At 43.3% G+C, this 20,764-nt stretch overlaps 1 protein-coding gene across 7 annotated transcripts in view; it reads right to left on the minus strand.

The window, feature by feature from the left end:
- Window positions 1-375: 375 nt before the first annotated feature.
- LRCH3 (leucine rich repeats and calponin homology domain containing 3) overlaps window positions 376-20,764 on the minus strand; it is a 116,797-nt gene continuing 96,408 nt past the window's right edge. For 4 of the 7 annotated variants that reach the window (XM_060767297.2, XM_060767294.2, XM_060767299.2 and 1 more), the window contains 5 exons: window positions 20,512-20,640; window positions 19,144-19,265; window positions 15,993-16,130; window positions 15,313-15,390; window positions 10,494-11,129 (listed from right to left, as the gene is read on the minus strand). In XM_060767297.2, the coding sequence (XP_060623280.2) occupies window positions 10,929-11,129; window positions 15,313-15,390; window positions 15,993-16,130; window positions 19,144-19,265; window positions 20,512-20,640 (668 nt within the window). In that variant the 3' untranslated portion in view covers window positions 10,494-10,928. Of the gene's footprint in view, window positions 1,410-10,493; window positions 11,130-15,312; window positions 15,391-15,992; window positions 16,131-19,143; window positions 19,266-20,511; window positions 20,641-20,764 lie in introns of those variants that run through there. The other 3 variants (XM_060767301.2, XM_060767296.2, XM_060767295.2) reach the window with 2 other exon arrangements.

Here is a 20,764-nt window from a genome sequence, read left to right on the forward strand (position 1 = left end):
TTCAACATTTGCTTCCATTTCCAACTCATGCACATGCTTAGCAGCCAATCTCCGCTTCTGAAACGCCTTGACATTGTTTTCAACCTCATCTGCACACTTTGGAAAGTTTCACTTGTAAATCCATGCAGTTATTAGGAGCCCAAGTACTTGAGGTGGGAAGGGACGAGTGCAGAAATAGCAAAAACTGCCCCAAAGGGGCTGTGGAGTGGGGAAAATCCCCACTAGAAATCATAATTCAAACGCCATGCAGCCCTTGTTGGCATCAACAACCAGTGAGTGACTCCTTTTGAAATGTGAAGGTCAAGGGTATTGTAAAAGAAATCTGGGGGTTGAGATTTGACAAACGCAAGCCAAACTATACCAGGACTCTCTAGAAACCTGACATACATTTATTATACAGCCACATATAATGTTTCTTATTTAACCGGAGATAGAAAGAAATTGCTGTACACAATCTGACGGAACCTGAAAAGGAAGCCCTCTACGAGAGACATGCTTTAGAAGGACTGATGAAGGAGTGCAGATGACTTTGTGCAGGTCCAAATCTGCCAGGTAGCAGGTGGGTCTCAGATTTTTTAAAAATACACAAATATGCCCTCCTTTTAGGGAAGCACTTTTGCCACATTCCTGCTTCTCTCTGTTGGCTGTTCCAAGGCCTTTGTTAAAACAGGAAATCATCTCCGGTTTACTTCCTGCTTTTGAAAAGGTTTTTCTCTCTCACTGCCCCAGCCAAAGGGTAAAATTACACCCTGAGGATGTGGGGTGTTTCCAAATAAAATGCTAGAAAAATAAAATGTGGTGGTTATGGGTCGCAATAAGAGGCAGACGGACATCTTGGGTGAAGGCCACATTAGGCTACCGGAAAACACTAGAGAAGAAATGTGGTTGATGTTTCGAAGATAACGTTCCTCTAATCCCACCTTGCTCCAATTTTACTTTTATGTACTTTTAAAGAAATGCTGTTCTGGTTCCCTTCCACCCAGTTGCACACCCTCGCTTTACAGAAATGTTGTTTTCCTTTTTAAAAAAAGTTCAACAAAAACTTTTGCGGCCTCCAAAAAAAGTGGAGAATCGAAGCACGATTATTCCCATTAGGAACCCCAGATGCAGGCTCGCTTCTTCCAGCGCAACGCTGACTGCGCCTGGAGGCACTTTGCTAGCGCCTTGCACCCGGGGCGTCTCCGGCTTGGCCAGGGGAACAACAACAACAACAACAACGAGAAAGACAGCAAGGTCTGGGGGCCCTTTTACACAGCAGCCAAGTGCTTCTGGGGTTGCTGCGGTTGCTGCTGCTGGTGGTGATGGTGGTGCTGCTTGGGAGGGGCCCGCTCCAGAAGGGCCTGCACAGTCTCTGCCACCCGCGTCAACCCTCGCTCTTCTAAAATGTGCAGAGGCAAACATAATCGCTCCTAGATGGGAAAACAGAAATTGAAAAAAAAAAAAAAGGAGACACAAAGAAAAAACGAAAACGGATGAAAACTAAAAAAAAAACAAGAAGGGGGAAAAATAAAAAACGAGAAACCCAAATTGAATGAACACTGTGCAAGGATGGACATGAATGGCGATGGATGTGGAGGGAGGGAGAGAGACCAAAGCAGGATGGAGCAAGGCAGAGCATGCAGGCAGGTTCAGGGCTCAAAGGGTCCGGCTGCAGAGAATCTAGTCTAAGAAGGCTTAGGCTACACCAACTAATGTTCCCTTAGCTCTGTAGGGTCACATCTCACAAAGTTGGAAGAGACCTCGTGGGCCATCCAGTCCAACCTCATTCCGCCAAGAAGCAGGAAAATTGCTTTCAAAGCGCTCCCGACAGATGGCCATCCAGCCTCTGCTTAAAAGCCAGAGAAAGAGTTCCATTACTGAACAACTCTCACAGTTAGGAAGTCCTTTCTAATGTTCAGGTGGAATCTCCTTTCCTGTAGCTCAGTGGTTCTCAACCTGGGGTCCCCAGATGTTTTTGGCCTTCAACTCCCAGAAATCCTAACAGCTGGTAAACTGGCTGGCATTTCTGGGAGTTGTAGGCCAAAAACACCTGGGGACCCTAGGTTGAGAACCACTGCCGTAGCTTGAAACCATTGTTCCATTGTGTCCTAGTCTCCAGGGCAGCAGAAAACAAGCTTGCTCCCTCCTCCCTAGGACTTCCCCTCACATATTTATACACAGCCCTCATCATGTCTCCTCTCACCCTTCTCTCTTAACTCTGAACTTCGGGGTGGGTTTTTTAGCCCAAAGGACAGCCAAGAATATGGCCACCCACAGGACAAACAGAAGGTAAACCTGAAGGTAATCAGTTTCAGAGGAGATTGTATTATTCATTGGGGAAACTCGATTCAACAATCCTATCATAGGGTTGTGTGAGTGTTCCAGGCTGTATGGCCATGCCTGCATCTGTGGCTGGCATTTTCTGAGGTTTTGTTGGCAGTGAAGCAAGTGGAGTGTATATAGGTAAAAGTAAAGGTTTCCCCTGACATTATGTCTAGTTGAATCCAACTTTGGGGTGTGTGGGGGTGGGCTCATTTTCATTTCTAAGCCGAAGAGCCAATGTTGTCCGTAGATGCCTCCAATAATAATAATAATAATAATAATAATAATAATAGGTAAAGGTAGTCCCCTGACATTAAGTCCAGTCATGTCTGACTCTGGGGTGTGGTGCTCATCTCCATTTCTAAGCCGAAGAGCCAGCGTTGTCCGTAGACACCTCCAAGGTAATGTGGCCGGCATGATTGCATGGAGCGCTGTTACCTTCCCGCCGGAGCGGTACCTATTGATCTACTCACATTTGCATGTTTTCGAACTGCTAGGTTGGCAGAAGCTAGGGCTGACAGCGGAAGCTCACGCCGCTCCCCGGAATCAAACCTGCGACCTTTCGATCAACAAGCTCAGCAGCTCAGTGCTTTAACCCACTACGCCACCGGGGGCTCCAATAATAATAATAAAAAACCTTTATTTGTACCCCGCTACCATCTCCCGAAGGACTCGGTGCGGCTTACACAAGGCCGAGCCCAAAAATACAACAATAAACAACAACAATAATACAGCAAAATAAAACAAAAATAAGCAATAACATTAACAACACACAGTGACGCAGTTAAAAACAATGGCCGGGCCAAATGTAATAATTAAAATTAAAATTAAAAAGTGCTGGGCATGACAGGTGGGGTGTTTGGAGGAGAATGGGCTTGCAGATAATCTAAATCTTTGATAAAGATCCAAGATCATGTGGCCAGCATGACTGCATGGAGCACCGTTACCTTCCTGTTGAAGTGGTACCTATTGATCTACTCACATTTGCATGTTTTCGAATTGCTAGGTTGGCAGAATCTGGGGCTAACAGTGGGAGCTCACTCTGCTCCCCGGATTTTAACCGGTGACCTTTCGGTCAGCAAGTTCAGCAGCTCAGCAGTTTAACCCACTGCACCATCAGGGGTCCAGTGTGTGTGTGTGCGTGTATGAAATGTCCAGGGAGGGAGAAGCAAATAGACACACACACATACACTCCACTTGCTTCATTTCCAACAGAACCTCTGAAGATGCCAGCCACAGATGCAGGTGAAAGATCAGGAAGATGTAAGGGTGAGAAAAAATGGGTTATGCTACCAAGAGGAGTAACCTGAATGGGAAGAGAAAATGCTAAGAAGATGGAGCTCTGTCCTCGGCAAAAGAAAGGGACCGCCTCAAAAGGAAAAACTTTAAAGCAGTCATGGGCAAACTCTGGCTCCCCAAGTGTGTTGGATTTTAACTCCCACAATTCTTAAAAGTCCAAAACACCTGGAGAGGACCGAAGTTGTCCCATGTCTGGTCAAGACCCTCCTTTTCAGAATGCATTCCCCCAACATCCCCTTGTGGGCCAGCTCTGGATCCAGCAACAAGGATTGTGTGTGTTTGCAGACAAGCAGCGGACAATAACAAGCCAGGCAGACTCCATGACAGGAACTTTATTTAATCAACACATTAAAAAATGAACAAACCTCCAAGCAAAACCACACACGCGGGCACACACATACACCCAGAAATAAAAGGATAATTCTTTAGAAAGAGTGTGCAGAAGAGGGTGGACTAGGGAGGAAGGACTGCCTTCCTTGAGGTTTTAGCTAGACCAAAATTTTAAACAATATTTAATATATGAAAAAAAGTTACAAAGAATACAAGCATACAAAAGGCATTCCATCCACTGGGAGATATGGCTACGCTAATCATAAATGCTTAAAGGAAAGAGGGTCTGTTTTTTCTGAGAGGAAAACACAAGAGTCAAGTGCAGTTTGTTTTTCCTAATTTTCAACACACACACCATCCTTTCCTCCCTTCAGTCGTTTTCCCAGCTAAGAAATTCACATTTCAATTAAGCAGCATTCTCGGTGTTAATAAAATAGTCTTCAAAAGGTCTCCATGTAGAAAGAACTTTTCGAAAATATATAAAGTTAGCGCTTCCATACAGGTATATACACATAGGTGAGGTGCTTTGTTTCTGTAATCAAATCAATACCTGAACCCGAAAATGAATAATTCCTCCAGTTTCACCTCCCACCCCTTGCCTGACCCTGGCCCACTTCTATTCCAGAGAAGCAAAGGGTGAAAAACCCTCGAAGGAGGGAAGGTTGAATGACTGGATGTCCCTGGTCTCACACACACAAACACAGATATAAATTCTAGAAGGACAGCGTGGTTAGTCTGAAGCAGCAAGAAGGGCAAGAGCCTACTGGAGAGGAACACTCCTGAAAACTCTCCAGTTGTAATACTTTGGAGTATTACAACCGGAGTATCCCTGGGTTTTGAGGTGCAGGACTCATGCAAAAGTAAGAAAACTTAAGTGATCACCCTTTCAGGAATCTCTAGGTCCTTCAGTGAGGTTCTATGGTCCATCCTTCAGCTCAGTGGTTCTCAACCTGTGGGTCCCCAGATGTTTTTGGCCTAAAACTCCCAGAAATCCCAGCTAGTTTACCAGCTGTTGGGATTTCTGGGAGTTGAAGGCCAAAAACATCTGGGGACCCCAGGTTGAGAACCATTGCTTCAGCTGAAAGATGAGCATAGATCTGTGAAGAAGGACCTAGGGATTCCTACAGAGGTGTTCTAAGAATCTCTATGCTCTTCAGCACAACACTATGATCAACTTCCAGTAGGAGATGACCATACAGTTGCACTGGAGGATCAAGAAATCCTTCAAAAGACCATATTAATCAAGCCCATGAATAATAAAACCTACAAAAGCTAAACCTGCAAATGTGGAAGGCTGACTGATATCAAATTTGATTTATTGCACCAAGTCTGAAAGGTGAGATATTGTGAAAGATGTCTGGGGAAGATGTTTGTTTGGTTCCATTAAAAGGCGAAAGGGTGCTTCAGTTTAACTTCTAAATTTTTTAGTTGGAACCCTACAAAGGTACCTGGCCTGTTCTCAGCTAGCTCAGCAATGGAAGGTAAGCTTTGATTTGGATCTCAGTCCTATCTCCAGCACTTTAGAAGATGCTGGGCACTCCACAGCACTGAGACTAATGCCAAGTTCCAGGGAAATCTCACTGCTGGGTCCCAGCTAAAGCTGATCCATTGAATGTTAAACTGATACATCATGGAATCAAACAGATCCAACAGTTCTACTGATTGGATTTATGGCTAAAAAAGGCAGTTTCAGCCATAAGTCCAGTCAGTAGAACTGTGGGATCTGTTTGATTCCATGATGTATCAGTTTAACATTCCATGGATCAGCTTTAGCTGGGATCCAGCTAAAGCTGATCCATAAAATTTCCCACAACTTTCAGAATCCCACAGAGGAGGCCAGTTGAGGCTCACATGGAAGCACTAGGGTTAGTGTTGTTCTGGATGACAACATCCAGAATTCCATAGGATGGAGCCAAGGCAACTAAAGTAGGAACAAAATGTTATGACTGTGAGATGTGAAGGGTCTCTTGGAGTGTGGACACAGTGAGGGTGTATCCGGTGACTCAACTAGCCATGAGCCCATCGCTAGTTTTATGGGTGGTTAAGGACAACACTACTGTGAAAGACCTGCTTTCCAAGACTCCCAAGTAGCATTCTCATCTATTGATCCTTGGGACTGGGAGTCTTTCTGGTCTCCTCTCTTGCTGTACATATATAGCAAATAGCAGGAAATCTCTAAACTTACCAGTAAACTGGAAAGCATGCCAGTTATGGTCTAGTTATCAATGAAAACTCTTAATAAATATTTGTAGAAGTAAAAAATCTAGGGGGTTAGAGGCAAATTACGTCCAATGGTTCTCCCTACCACTTGTGCACCTGTTGGGCAGAGGAGGGTCCTTATCAACCTCTCCTCTACTAAATGCAGGCCCTTGCCTTGATGAGGTCAAGTGCTGTGAGATAAGGCGAAGTTGTGATGAGGGAGGAACTCACTAAGAGGTCCCGGGGTCCACAAATCAGCCACTGCGCGACAGTGAGGTAACAGCTCAGTGGCAGAACACCATGCTCCTGGTAACGCGTGTGAAGACTCTGAGAACTAACCAACGATGTGTTTGCAGGTATTCCCAGGCAGACGAATACCTGCTTGACTCTGTCATTTAAAGTTATTTAAAGATAGATGCAATTCTTGACTTGGCAGTACAGGTGAAAAGCAATTCCTCTCCTGATGCACATTTATGAACATTTGTTGTGAGTCACCTTGAGTCTCTGTATCAGGAGAAAGTTTGGATAAAAATAGCTAAATATTTATTGGATTTATATCTTGCTTTTCTCCCAAACTGGGATCCAAGGTGACAACAAACCTGGCATCAATGTGTTGAGAGGCATCATGGGCAAAGGTTAAGTTGAGCCCATGTTTGAACAATGCAAAAAACAGCTGACACTTTCCCTACCTGAACTAATACTACAGTATTGAGAAGAAAGCTGACATCTGCTTCTCTACTGACCACAAAGATGCAGCGGATGTTGTCCATCCAGTCCACTGAGAGACTGTGCCGCCTGGACCACAACTGATCCGCTCTGTGTGAGAACAACAGGCTGCCCTTTAGAGAATCCTTTTGTGTGCATAGCTCTAATAATCCTTGCCTTGTCCTATATGACGACGTTACAAAGTTCAACAAATACTAATTTCCCCTCTTGTTTTATCCAGAATCATTGTCTGGAAATGAACAGAAAGCGGAGGGGACAAAACATGTCACAAGCTGTTAGTGCTGCAGCTATACCCTGGCCAAGACAGAAGTTAGCCATGTATTTCTGGATAGAAGGGAAATGAACAGTGGATCAATGTGTATTGAGAACAGAACACATTCTTTAGTAGGTGAAAACCCCAAAATAAAGGCTTCACATATTGTTGGACTGCTGCTTTAAGACATGAAGAGGCAGATGTGGCTCTTCAGATGTTTCTGGACTATACTCCCCATAATTCCACATCACTGGCCATGGCGCTGAGGGTTATTGGGAGGAGCTGTTGGCCATTTAGAGAGTTGTAGTTCCTCACCCCTGTTTTAGTGCTTGACTTAGAAGTATAGGAAGCAGCACCGTTCTTAAATCAAACAGAACTTCTGTACTGAACAGAGTTTTGTGCAAAATTCATAAAGATCCTGCAATTATCCTTGTTCTGCCATTTGGCCCAGAAGAAGCTGACAAGGCTACATATATGCTGCATCTCTGTAGAAGCAAAGACAAGGCACAGAATGAGATATTGTGCGGATCATTCAGCTTCCTGAGAAATCTGATTTGCATGTTTTTACAAGGTAAGACACTGGCTCTCGAGGCTCTTGGATCTGTTAAAATATTTTTAGAAGTATATTGAGAAAGACGGCTATAGTATCGTAAACAGCCATGTAAGATTCTCTGTAGGCAAGGCCAATTGGAACCTGTTGGGCCTTTCTCTAAGGGCAGCAAACCTAGAATAAATTAGAGAGAGCTGTTCCGGTCCCTGCCAGTCATTTAAGTTGGAAATATTTGGTTTTTCTTGGAAGAACATTATAATTTGTGGCAAAGAACATATAAAACTCCTGCTTGGAAGGATGCACTTTTTGTGGCCACTTTAAAGGTCTTGCCTGGCCTGGATTAGTGGTGTCCTCCACAAGCGGAAAGAAGTGGAAAGAGGTTGTGATGTTTGAACTGGTCTGTTTGGCCCAAACATTATACAAATCCAGGGAAGTATTGTCATAAGACTGTACTATATGGCATGTGGGTGTGAAACAAGACCTATCCCAGGGTAAGGCAAATGCTGGCTGCAAGAATTAGGTTTGGCATTTGGAAGAAAGAGCCCCAACAGCAGCCCATTTTGAAGGCAGCAAAGTCTGCTGCTTAACACTATAATGCACCCTAAAATCCACAATGATATATTTCTGGCTAGTTACAAGTCTCCCCATTTAGGAAGTAAGGGATAGAAAGCCAGTAGGCTGTTAGGAATTGTGGGAGTTGAAGTCCAAAACACCTGGAGGGCCCAAGTTTGCCCATGGCTGTGCTAGAAGGATGGTATGGGTTGGAGGCCACAAGGTCAAGGCAATTCTGAGACTGCCATTTTCCCCACCATCCCCCCCTCCACAAGGGAAGAGGACAGCATGTTTGTGCTCTGCGTTCCACTCTACAATCCCTGAGAAAGGCAAGTTCTTGTTGCATGGGGAAAAGGCCAAAGCATCAACCTGGCTGATATACCTGAGCTAGATAAACTATACAGCATCAAGAGGGCAGTTGGGATGGCGGGCGAAGATGAGTTCATCATATCGGTGCTGATAAAAGCAGAATTTGTATTCTGCACAAGTAAATACACCTGTGTAAGCAGAGAAGCTGCTATGAGAGGGATTTCTACACGACGTTCTGAAAAAAAAAATCAAGGTCCCAGTTCTCAAGGGAGCGAGAAAGCATTTGGGATCTTTTCTGGTGATACCTGTTGTGTACTTCTCTTTTGAGGAACAGGAGGTAGAACAGGAGGCTGAAGATGTAGGAGTTGGGGATTTGGGGACAAGTGTTGAAGAGGAAAGAGAGGACAAGGAAAACATATTGCCAGTTCCTATGTTTCAGGAACAACAAAGAGTGAAAGAAAAATGGAGAAAGTCATCTAGAGTTGGGTTGTTGTAGGTTTTTTCGGGCTATATGGCCATAGTCTAGAGGCATTCTCTCCTGATGTTTCGCCTGCATCTATGGCAAGCATCCTCAGAGGTAGTAAGGTTGCTGCAAGGACACTGAGCAATCAGACCTCACCTTAGGAACACCTATGCTGGGAGCTGAGGGCTATAAATCAGGGGTAAGCCAGTGGTCAATGCTGGCAGCAACCTTTCTACTTAGTGCTTCTGTGCTCCGGTTTTCTTGGTTGCAGCTCCAGCAAGTGCCTCACAAAGACTTTTTGGTTTCATGTCTGATGTAAGAGTTTTGCTTTGCTTTTGGGATTTTCCTTCTGTTCCTTAGTTGTTGTTTGTTAGAGTATTATTATTTTGTTAAGTTTTTTAGTAGCTTTGACCCTTGTTGTAAGGCTGTTTCTGGGGCAAAACAGGACTATACCTTAACAGCCAGAGAAGACGAACCTGGATTTCCAATAGCCAGAATCCCTGTGTGTTTACTTATTTTCCTCACTCATTTTATTCTCCTCCTCTCTCTTTTAGGTTCAGCACTAAAAGATGGCTTTGGATCCCAGCTTGTGATGTGGTTAAAAAAAACAACGCCCAATTACTACCTATGTGGTATGTTGGGTCTAAGTATTTCATCAAAGTGCCTCATATTTTGTAGATAAATAAATTACAGATACAGGAATAGCTGTTCTAGCTACAGTGCGGTTCCTAGAATATTACTATTAATTGGGAAACTAGAAGAAAGGTAAGGGTTTTATCAACTGCAGCGGGTTTTTTTTTTAAAAAAAAGAATGTAAATGTTTCAAGTCTAAAACACCCAAGAAGTGCATTGGCTCTAGAAAAGCTGCCTGAGGTTGTTCTTGGGTTGAGATCTACTAAGAAACCACAACATTGGGAAAATATCACCCATATTAAAGTGGCACTGCTGTATTTGTATGAAGATGGTGAGAGGCACAGTTTGCAGATATAGGAAAATATGAGGCCAAGGGATATTCTCTCCAATGCTTTATGTCAATAGTAGTTGAAGCCAATGACGAGAGCTTGCGTAGGCAATACCTGGGCTGGCCTAAGTATTTGCTCAAACCAGCCACCTGTGAAAATGACTGAAGGGACTCATAAAGATCACTTCTCATGGCCACAAAACCCACCATGTGCTCTTTCTTACCCAGGAAGAGGAAAAGTAAACTTCCATGAGCCCTTCTCTTTTAATGAAGACCACTCAGAGGTGGGGAATTATTTGTGTGGTGAAGCCTATCAGAAGAACGTCTGTACTGACCCTGAAGGCATCTTCTTTTCCCCTACAGAACGCAGCCTGCTTTGCAGACATAGTGATGCTCTCGAAACTGGAAAGAATCTTGGGAAATTTGCATGGCGGTTTTTGAGGATGCCACAAAGTAAGATCACTGACATATAGGCTTGAAGCTTTTGAAAAATCCTGAGCAATCTCCACATTTTGGTGGAGAAATTCCAAACTTGAAAAAAGAGCATTTTAAAAAATCTTAATTTTCAAGAAAATAGAGGAGGTTTGAATTGCAACATTTCAACATGAGGAAGATTTTCCTTCAAGGTAACACCCCACTTTTCTCAAGCATGCTAAACATCACGGTCTATACTGCCCAAAACAACTAGTACCTGTTTTAGAAAAATATCCAGCTTTGCAGTTAGAATAAATAAATGTGTACAGAGCCCTTTTCTTCCATTTTCAGCAAATATTCCAGTCATATAAGAGTGTGAAACTTTTAGATTTCTGGAATATCTAGCTAACAGCAAACTGGCTGGCTGACTATAGACCACGGGGTCCTTTTCATATCAAACAGAGCAGGTTGCTGGCGGGTTAGAGGGAACAGACACAGACAGAATTCCCAACTGAAACACAGACTAGTTACCAACCGCTTGGAAGAGCTGGAGCAAGTCCTTGAGCCTTAGTTAGAGGAAAAAGACCCAGCGATAGAACACACAGAGCGTTAGCATCAGAGCACAGTAAAACGCCGCAAAGCCACAAAGCTGGGTGGGAAGGGAGACAAGACGGGGCTCTTCTGAATCTGCCCCCAGAGAAAGAAGAGACTCTACTGTCCTTTTAATGCTGAGGTTTAGCTGGAGAATGTCAGAAGGGGAACAGAGACTGTCCTGTCCAGAGTGTGAGCAGGAAGGGAAAACAGACAGAAAAAAATATTAGCGTCAGTCTTAACAGCCATGCAAATACACCCCCCAAGCAGTCAAGAAAGCGAAATGCCATCCACACCTCCACACAGGGACTGCTATTTATGTAAGACTATTCGGTAATGTGCAAAGAAATACATATTCAGAAAATTATATGTTGTCAAAAGGCCCTTATTGTTCAGGAAGACACTGTGATTTCAAATGGGAACCTTTTAAAAGAATACTTCCAATGGCATGAATCAAATATGAATATAAACTTTTTTGGGGGTTGTTGTAGGTTTTTTCGGGCTATATGGCCATGGTCTAGAGGCATTCTCTCCTGACGTTTCGCCTGCATCTATGGCAAGCATCCTCATAGGTAGTGAGGTCTGTTGGAACTAGGAAAATAGGTTTATACATCTGTGGAAAGACCAGGGTGGGACAAAGGACTCTTGTCTGCTGGAGCTAGGTGTCAATGTTTCAACTGATCACCTTGATTAGCATTTGATAGCCTGGAAGTGCCTGGAGCAATCTTACACAGAGAAGCCATTGAAATCCGCAAGCATGTGGACAATTTCAACAGAAAGGAGGAAACAATGAAAATGAACAAAATCTGGCTACCAGTATTAAAAAACTCTAAAATTAGAACAGCACAACAACAGAGAGGAAACAAACAAGGGCATCTAATCACCTCTCAACAAAAGATTGCTCCAGGCACTTCCAGGCTATCAAATACTAATCAAGGTGATCAGTTGAAACATTGTTGAAGGCTTTCATGGCCGGAATCACTGGGTTGTTGTTTTGCCTGCATCTATGGCAAGCATACCTCACTACCTCTGAGGATGCTTGCCATAGATGCAGGCAAAATGTCAGTAGAGAATGACTCTAGACCATGGCCATATAGCCCGAAAAAACCTACAACAACCCAGTTGAAACATTTACACCTAGCTCCAGGAGACGAGAGTCCTTTGTCCCACCCAGGTCTTTCCAGATATATAAACCCATTTTCCTAGTTCCAACAGACCTCACTTCCTCTGAGGATGCTTGCCATAGATGCAGGCAAAACGTCAGGAGAGAATGCCTCTAGACCATGGCCATATAGCCTGAAAGAACCTACAACAACCCAGTGAATCCGGCCATGAAAGCCTTAGACAATACATTAAACTTTTTTCTTTTCTTTTTTGCTCACTAAGCAAGGCTGGTCTCTGAATGTAGTATCCTGCATAGATACCCAGTGTGGCTTCCACTGGCATCATTTAAAACATAAAGCATCAACATTTTGGGACTTTCCACTTTTCTGCCAGATGAGCTCAAGATCCTTCTGCCTGAATTTGTGCCCATCAAAGCATACAACCAAACATGGGAAGCGGAAGGGGAAGTGTGGCTCTATGCAAGATACTACCTTTAGAGAACATCAGCTTTTTGTAAAAAAATAAAATAAAATCTAATCTGCCCTCTTCAAAGGTAAGTATTTCTACATAGGGCCATACTTAGCAACACCTCTACATCACACACACATTCAACAGAAAGAGGTACAAATCAATACTCCTGCTCTGCCTGGCATCGGAAGCAACTAGCCAGCTTGGGCCAGGCTGTAGCCATTCCATTGTCTTCAAACAAAGCCAACATATCACTGCAGTGAATGGAACAAAATATGCAAGCTCTCTATATGTTTCAGAGCCCCTGTGAGCACCAAACTACTGGAAGCACCAGATCTTCATTTTAGATCTAATTAATAAAGAATTCAGATTTCCCCATGGCATGGGATCTGAGTTTTGTTTCCTCTGCACTCATCATATGGATTCCTAATGAGAAGTCAACTTCTAAAATCAAGCTTACTCAAATGTTGCCAAGATCTCTATCTCTGAAAAGAGCTGAACTACTGCTTGAACAACATCCACAAGTCCTGTTTGAAGTAAGTCCTGGACAGATCAATCCTTCCTATGATTTTATGCATCGTCATCAGTGCTTGGCTAGTACGGACCTCCTTGAAACCTGACCGTGTCCATCTCCTTTTTGACCACTTTCCCAAATGTATGTATCCAAACTGTTTGCCCCATAACTTGGCCCTCACTTGAACTGAACTGGCCTAAGCTTATTGAGCACAGCTTTGATTTTCTCTACTCTCCTGAAGCACAAGTACACTAAAAGAACCTGTGTCTAATGCGTTGACCCAGATTTTTGGCTGAAGCCTGTCTAGCAGAGGACAACTGGTGTTCACTGTTCCTTCTCTCCTGTTTCCACCAAAATTGGGGAGAAGTGGGTTCTCCCAGAAGATCTTCAGGGAAACTTCAGATGATGGAATAAGTGTCAGATGCATGCGGGAGAGGGGGGAGGCTATGATGATGAATGGGAACCATGCTGGAGAATAATTAGTACTGGAACTAGGTTATTTTTTCGTGTCAGGAGCAATTTGAGAAACTGCAAGTCGCGTCTAGTGTGAGAAAATTGGCCGTCTGTAAGGACGTTGCCCAGGGGATGCCTGAATGTTGGATGTTTTACCATCCTTGTGGGAGGCTTTTCTCATGTTCCTACATGGGGAGCTGGAGCTGATAGAGGGAGCTCAACCTGCTCTCCCCAGTTTTGAACTGCTGACCCGTTGGTCAGCAGTACTGCCGGCACAAGGGTTGAACCCACTGCGCCACCAGGGGCTCAATGGAGCTAGTCATCTGCATCTATCTCTTTTTGGGGTCAGGTATGGACATTTGAAGCGCCACCATAACGCACGTGGAGGGTGAGTCTAAGATGAAGGTTTGAACAGAAAACCTGAAATGCAAGCTTTTTGTATACATCTTTTGCATATAAGCCTATACCATCCAATTTAAGTGTGGAAGCCTGCCGTTATCCTGGTGCAATTTGACTGTATCTTCCAGCAGCACTACTGGGAAAGACCAATGGTTGCTGGATGTTGGAAGTTACAGTCAAATAGCATGTGGAGGGCCACACTATTCTTACCCTGATGTCTAAAGCGCTTTCCATAATCTAGTAAATAAAAGTTATTGTTGCTCGATGGTAAAGGTCCAGTGATTCCTTGCAAAGCAGTTACTTGTATCAAGATTTAGCAAACAATTTCACAATAAAAACAGCTTGACCACCAAAATTAAATCTGAGAGAAAATGTCTTAACACTCTCTGTGTGGAGACATTTTCCAAATCACACTGCTGCAGGCATTCATGCTGAGAAGCTGCAGTGCAAACAGTTCAGACACATTTTTGCATTATCTGGGCTGCTGTGAAGGGAAGCAAGGAGAATTCAGAAGTGAAAAGGGCTGACAGCGAGCACTGGATGCGCGGAGCTGCCTTAATGGAAGAGCACCATGTGCAGCCATTTGGAAGACAAAGTGTCAAGTCCAGAAACTGTTAGCACAGCATTCAAGTGAGGATGTTAACAGCCAAAGTGAGAACCCATGCTTGGATATCTACTCTCAGAGACCAGCTTCAACTATCACAGTTATCTCAGAAACACTTTTAAAATTTTCACAACCAGAGAGAAATCTTTGGAACTCGAGTAAGACGCATCTGAGATATAAACGGATGATCTTCCATTTGGTCTCAAATGGCCGAATACACAATTTGGGCCCCTCCTTTATATTTATTAGTGAGCCTTAAGGGAAAAAAAAGCATTAGCAGACTAAATATAGTATTATGGGATCTCTGATATAGCTCGTTAGGATATGTTTATGCCTGATTAAGAGCATCATGACTGATGCAAAAAGAAACGAGATACTGAGCTCTCTTATGTTACAGTTTTCATTGACAAAAGGTTGAATGTACAAATATTAATCAGGTTAATTATGTTGCAAAGACACAGTGAGCTGTGACAAATTTTAAACTGTATACTGTATAAAACAGAAGACTGAGCCTATCTGACAGTCCTGTATTTGGGGAGGAGGGGGAATTTCCCGCAAAGGATGCATAGGTGTGCTGCAATAGGGAGGGAAACAGATTCTCTTTCCATTGTGTTCCCTTCTCTTTGACTCCTTTAGCTGTCTGTTTCCCAATGGAAACCTTCCTTCAAAGAAGCACTCAGCATTCTTTGATACAACCCAGTCTGATACAGTGTTATGAAAGGTTGGGCTTTTGGAAGGTTAGCAAGCATCTCAATCATACAAGGTGGGTGCATGCAGTGGAAATTCATTGTAAAGCAAGTATTGGAAGGTTTTTTTTCTTACCTGAGGCACGCCAATCTTCCGGCAAGCTTCCAGGAAATTTTCCACGTTGCGTCTACACTTGGCCATTGTTAATTTAGGCTGCAAAAGACAGGAACGACGCACGAAACGTTTTCATCAGCTCTTTCAGAATTCCGGAACATTTATTAGGAGAAATTTTAGACAACTGTGGTATTTATAAAACTATATACATCAATTTAAACCAATTCCCTCCTCCTGACCCATTGGAAAACAATAATAAAATGATAATAAAATGGACTTTCCACCTCAAAAACACAGCGAAACTATTGTTATAATGCTGCTAATCTATTATTTCAGACAGTTCCTTCATTCTACCCTACTATCTTAATTTTTTTTTACTCCGTCTTCAAAACCCATAAGCATTTTCGTAAATGATATAAACGGTTCCCGTACTTTCAAAAAGTCATCAGTTGACTTCTCTTTTCTCAAGCAAGGTAATTTGTCCATCTCTCGTGAAAGTACTTAATGTAGAACTAATTTTGCACTCATCCTTATATTACACTATATTTTAACATCTTTTTCTTCTTTGTTTTATTTTCCAGAGCTCCTTATGAGATTTGTAATGTTGTTTTGTTTCCTAAGCCACTCTGAAAGCCTTTTAAATGGAAGAACAAAACTCTGAAGGAGACAGAATGAGTTAACATTACCCCCTGGATACTTACGACAGCTGGGGAAGGGACATGAATGCTAGGGACGGAACGAGGCCGAACGTGATTTGCTAAATGGCAAAGCACCACGCCATCCGTCAGTGCGGCTCCAAGATCGCTGGGCAAGGACACTTTCAACCGTGACTCAATGTTCTAGAAAAGGAGGGACAGCAGGGACAGATAAGCTTAGGTTTGTCACCACCAAAAGTTAAACTTGTATAATTGTGGCAAAGTATTTATTTATTTAAAAGTTTGTATATCGACCTTCTCATCTCTCTTGAGGGACTCTGACCGGTTTCCAACCATAATATCATATACAGTCAATAAAACATCCTAATTCATATTACAGTAAAACATTAAAACAGAAATTACAATCAATAACTATAATGGTCAGTCGTCACATTAAAATTGTTGCTCATCATCCTCCATCCATATCTCAGAGTGTTGGCTCACTCGTTGAATGCCTGTCTCCATAACCAAGTCTCCACCTGTTTCCTAAACGTCAGGATAGAAGGGGTGGTTCTGATCTCCAGTGGGAGGGAGTTCCAGAGCCGAGAGGCCACCACCGAGAAGGCCCTGTCCCTCGTCCCCACCAGATGCGCTTGTGAGGCCAGTGGGACCGAGAGCAGGGCCTCTCCAGACGATCTTAATAATCTTGATGGTTCATAGGGGAGAATATGTTCAGAGAGGTAAACAGGGCCGGAGTCGTTTAGGGCTTTATAGGTTAACACCAGCACTTTGAATTGTGCTCGGAAGCTAATTGGCAGCCAGTGGAGCTGGTGTAACAGCGGAGTGGTGTGCTCCCTGTATCCAGCACCCGTTAGTAGTCTGGCTGCCGAGCATTGAACTAGCTGCAGCTTCCGGGATACGAGGCAACCCCACGTAGAGAGCGTTGCAGTAGTCTAAACGGGATGTAACCGAAGCGTGGACCACCGTGGTCAAGTCAGACTTCCCAAGGTACGGGTACAGCTGGCGCACAAGTTTTAACTGTGCGAAAGCTCCCCTGACCACCGCCGAAACCTGGGGCTCCAGGCTCAGCGATGAATCCAGGATCACATCCAGACTGCGAACCTGCGCCTTCAGGAGGAGTGTAACCCCATCCAGCACAGGCTGTAACCCTATACCCTGTTCGGCCTTTCGACTGACCAGGAGTACCTCTGTCTTGTCTGGATTTATTTTCAATCTGTTGTCCCTCATCCAGTCCGTCACAGCAGCCAAGCACTGGTTCAGGACAGCCTCCTTAGTAGCAGGTGGGAAGGAGTGACAGAGTTGGACATCATCTGCGTACAGATGACACCGTACCCCGAAACTCCGGATGATCTCTCCCAACGGCTTCATGTATATGTTAAACAACATAGGGGACAGTACTGAACCCTGCGGGACTCTACAGTACACTTGGACAAGTAAACTTGTCAAAAGTCCAATGAAGTACATCCTATGGGTGTTATAAGAATGCAGAAAGAAGAGGACATGGCTGTCTTAACACCACACCTTGCATGAGCATTTGCATTTTCCCCAAGTGCACCATAACATTTCTCTTGAGATTAAAATAGTTAGATTGGAAAGAATTTAAGCATACATTAAGGTTCCATACATAAACTCTAGGTGTGTCCTGAAACTAGGAGCCAGTCAATAGGAGTATGTCTAGAAATGCTTCCCATGTTCCTTAATAGTAACAGGACCAATTTAGAAGAAAACTGTTGTGCACAAAACTGTAACAAAAGACGCAGCTTCTGCACAAAACTGCAAGGCAGTGCAGTTATGAAAGTCCCAGTATTAAACCAATAACATATTTTGGAGTCAACACATGCAAAATAATTTAATTAGAACAGCATGAGCTTTAGAAAGCAAAAAGCTTAGCTAAGTGGTATTTTATTTATTTATTTATTTATTTATTTATTTATTTATTTACAGTATTTATATACCGCTTTTCTCACCCCGAGGGGGACTCAAAGTGGTTTACACATAGATAATGGCAAAAACTTAATGCCTTACAACTACAATAGTAAAACCACACTTTAAACATAAATCATATTAAAAACAGTACATCACCAAATATCAAAAGTTATTAAAACCATAAAATAATCTTATCAGTCAAGTCACTGTTCCAGTCCTTGTCCCACTAAAAGCTGCATACATCTATTGTCCAAAGGCCTGGTCCCAGAACCATGATTTTATTTTTTTTCTAAAGGTCAGGAACGAGAGAGCAGATCTTGCCTCTTTTGGGAGTCTGCTCCATCGGCAGGGGGCCAAAGCCAAGAAGGCCCTGCTCCTCGTCCCCGCCAGCCGCATTTGCGCTGTTGACGGGAGCGAGAGCAGGGCTTCCCTGGATGATCTTAAATTGCGAGGTGGGGCGTAGGGGTAGATGAGTTTGGACAAGTAAGCTGGGTCTGAACCGTATAGAGCTTTATAGATCCAAACCAGCACTTTGAATTGGGCTTGGAGATGGACTGGCAGCCAGTGGAGCTGGCATAACAGGGGGGTGGTATGCTCCCTGTATGCCGCCCCAGTTAGCAATCTGGCTGCCGCCCATTGAAGTAACTGAAGTTTCCGAACCGTCTTTAAAGGCAGCCCCATTCAAAGGCATTTTAGTCTATCCTTCCTTGGCTTGGGAAGTAGTAGTATTATCTAGCCGCTTTGCATTTCCTTTGTGGAGAGGGGGTATACAATAAAGATAAACATAATAATAAATCGAAACTGAAAATAAATATTTTATTATTATTTATTTACTGCACTTTCTCAGCCAGAGGCGACTCAATAGGTGCGGGCCTATGCTTAAGGCATAAAAACAGAACTTAAATGACACAGATAATTAATTACATGAGCAGAAACCACTGGCATTTGGGTGGCTAGAAACTGTAAAATCAGAGCTTTTGTCCCCAAATACGATTCTGTCATTTTGTACCAAAGCCATTTGTATTTTTCTTACAGCATGTTAGCAATTTATGTCAACCTGCCCATCTGCATCTTCACTGAAAACAGTTTTTTGGGCTGTGCTGGGTGATCTGTGCAATTGCATCTGACAAGACACATGCAACTGCAAGAGCCTTCCATAAGTCCACAACCAATGCCTATCGACTTAACTGCTTTGAGGCCACAGAATCAAATTGGAGGAAATCTGGCCTTATACAACCAGGCATTGATTACATTTTTCAACACAACATACTTTTCGCAGTTGTTCTATCAGCTCAGCTTCTTCTTCCCGCAATTTGGAACTATGGTTTTCACAAGGGTCTTCAGAGCTGTTTGCTGGTGCTGATGCAGCAGCCGGTGGCGAAGGTGACATAGCTGGAGAGGGCCAAAAATAGAAAAGGCAATAAAATACCCGCAAGGGAATGAGGACCACTTCTTGAGGAGGCTGTTCCGCCGCATGTAGCCCAAAGGAGTTTAGGAAGCCTCATTAATAATCTAGGCAAGGTACTTTTGCAACTGCTTTCACTTTTCTATTTTTAGTACTTGCACCTGATGAAATGGGCTATAGTCTGCAAAAGCTTGTTCTACAAATTTATTTGAAGGTACTACTGGCATCCTTGTTTTTTATTATTATTACATGCCTATCTGCACATTAGCACATTGCTATCTAACCGATCCTAACAGCCAGTGTCCCTAGTTCTTGAATGAGGCTGCTGTAAGAAGGGCTTTATTCAGAGTCATTCAGAATTACAGAGCTGAGAGAAAGCCTATTAAACCGGAATCTTCTTCTAAGGCCCTTTTCTGTTACGCCATTTGAGGTCATGCATGCAATTACTAGAGAACCAGTCTTTCTTTAAATGGCAGCAACAAAAACTGTGGAATTTGGTACACATCGTCACCAATCACTTTTGAAGCACACCTATTTTATTTAATCGTTTCATTCAGTTTTTAATGGATATTTGGGGGTTTTGTACTTCTGTTGTGCTGTCACCTACTTAACAGCTATTATGTGTATCATGTAATATATTCTGCAGTTGATGGTGATTGGTGATGGAAGGGTTAATGTAAGTATTAGTTCTAATGGGTTGAGTAATCTGTAAGTAAGAGTTCATGGGTGAAAGCAATTAAGGGTGGAGGTATGCAAGAGATAGGTTGCAGCTGGGTGTTTCTGGATATAAAGAGCAAGCATTGGAAATTATCTTTGGGAGAAAATTATCTGTCATATTTTGGTGGTGGATGCTGCTGGTTTTCCCCCAGGTCAATGGATTTTTGGTATCTCTTAGATCCTGGAACCTTGAATCTTTGGACTGGCTGTTGACTACGGTAGACTCTTCATCCCTGGACTTTGTTTATTGAATTTGACCACTGGACTGGACCTTTGACTACGGAGTTATCTTGAACTTGCAACAGTGTTTTCTATTTTTGTTTATTCTGTGGCTGAGTGCTCTCTTTATGTTTGATATTTTGAACTATCAGCCTAACAGCCGGAATTGTGGGAGTTGAAGTCCAAAACACCTGGAGGGTCCAAGTTTGCCCATGCCTGGGATAAAGAAGCCCCCTGGTGACCCCAATGCTGAGACTAGCCAGCCATGCTCTTCTATGCTCAAGCGGTGCTGCCCACCTTTGGTTGCCTCATCTCTTGAAGCATTTCGAAAAAGGAAGCTTTCGGGACGCTGAGGAGGGTTTCTGTAGGCAGGAGGAGTAGCGGCCGCAGCAGCCGGAGGGCCAGGATACGGAGCAGAAAGGTGGACTGGAGAGGTAGAGGGGGAAATAAGTTATTTATAAAGTGATGCAAGCACAGAATAATAAATTAGAGGGATAAAAATAGCCACATAATTCATAGCCAAGGATTTTAAAGATGAGAAGTAAGAACC

The sequence above is a fragment of the Anolis sagrei genome, chromosome 3 (genome assembly GCF_037176765.1).
Source record: "Anolis sagrei isolate rAnoSag1 chromosome 3, rAnoSag1.mat, whole genome shotgun sequence".
NCBI classification, from domain to species: domain Eukaryota; kingdom Metazoa; phylum Chordata; class Lepidosauria; order Squamata; family Dactyloidae; genus Anolis; species Anolis sagrei.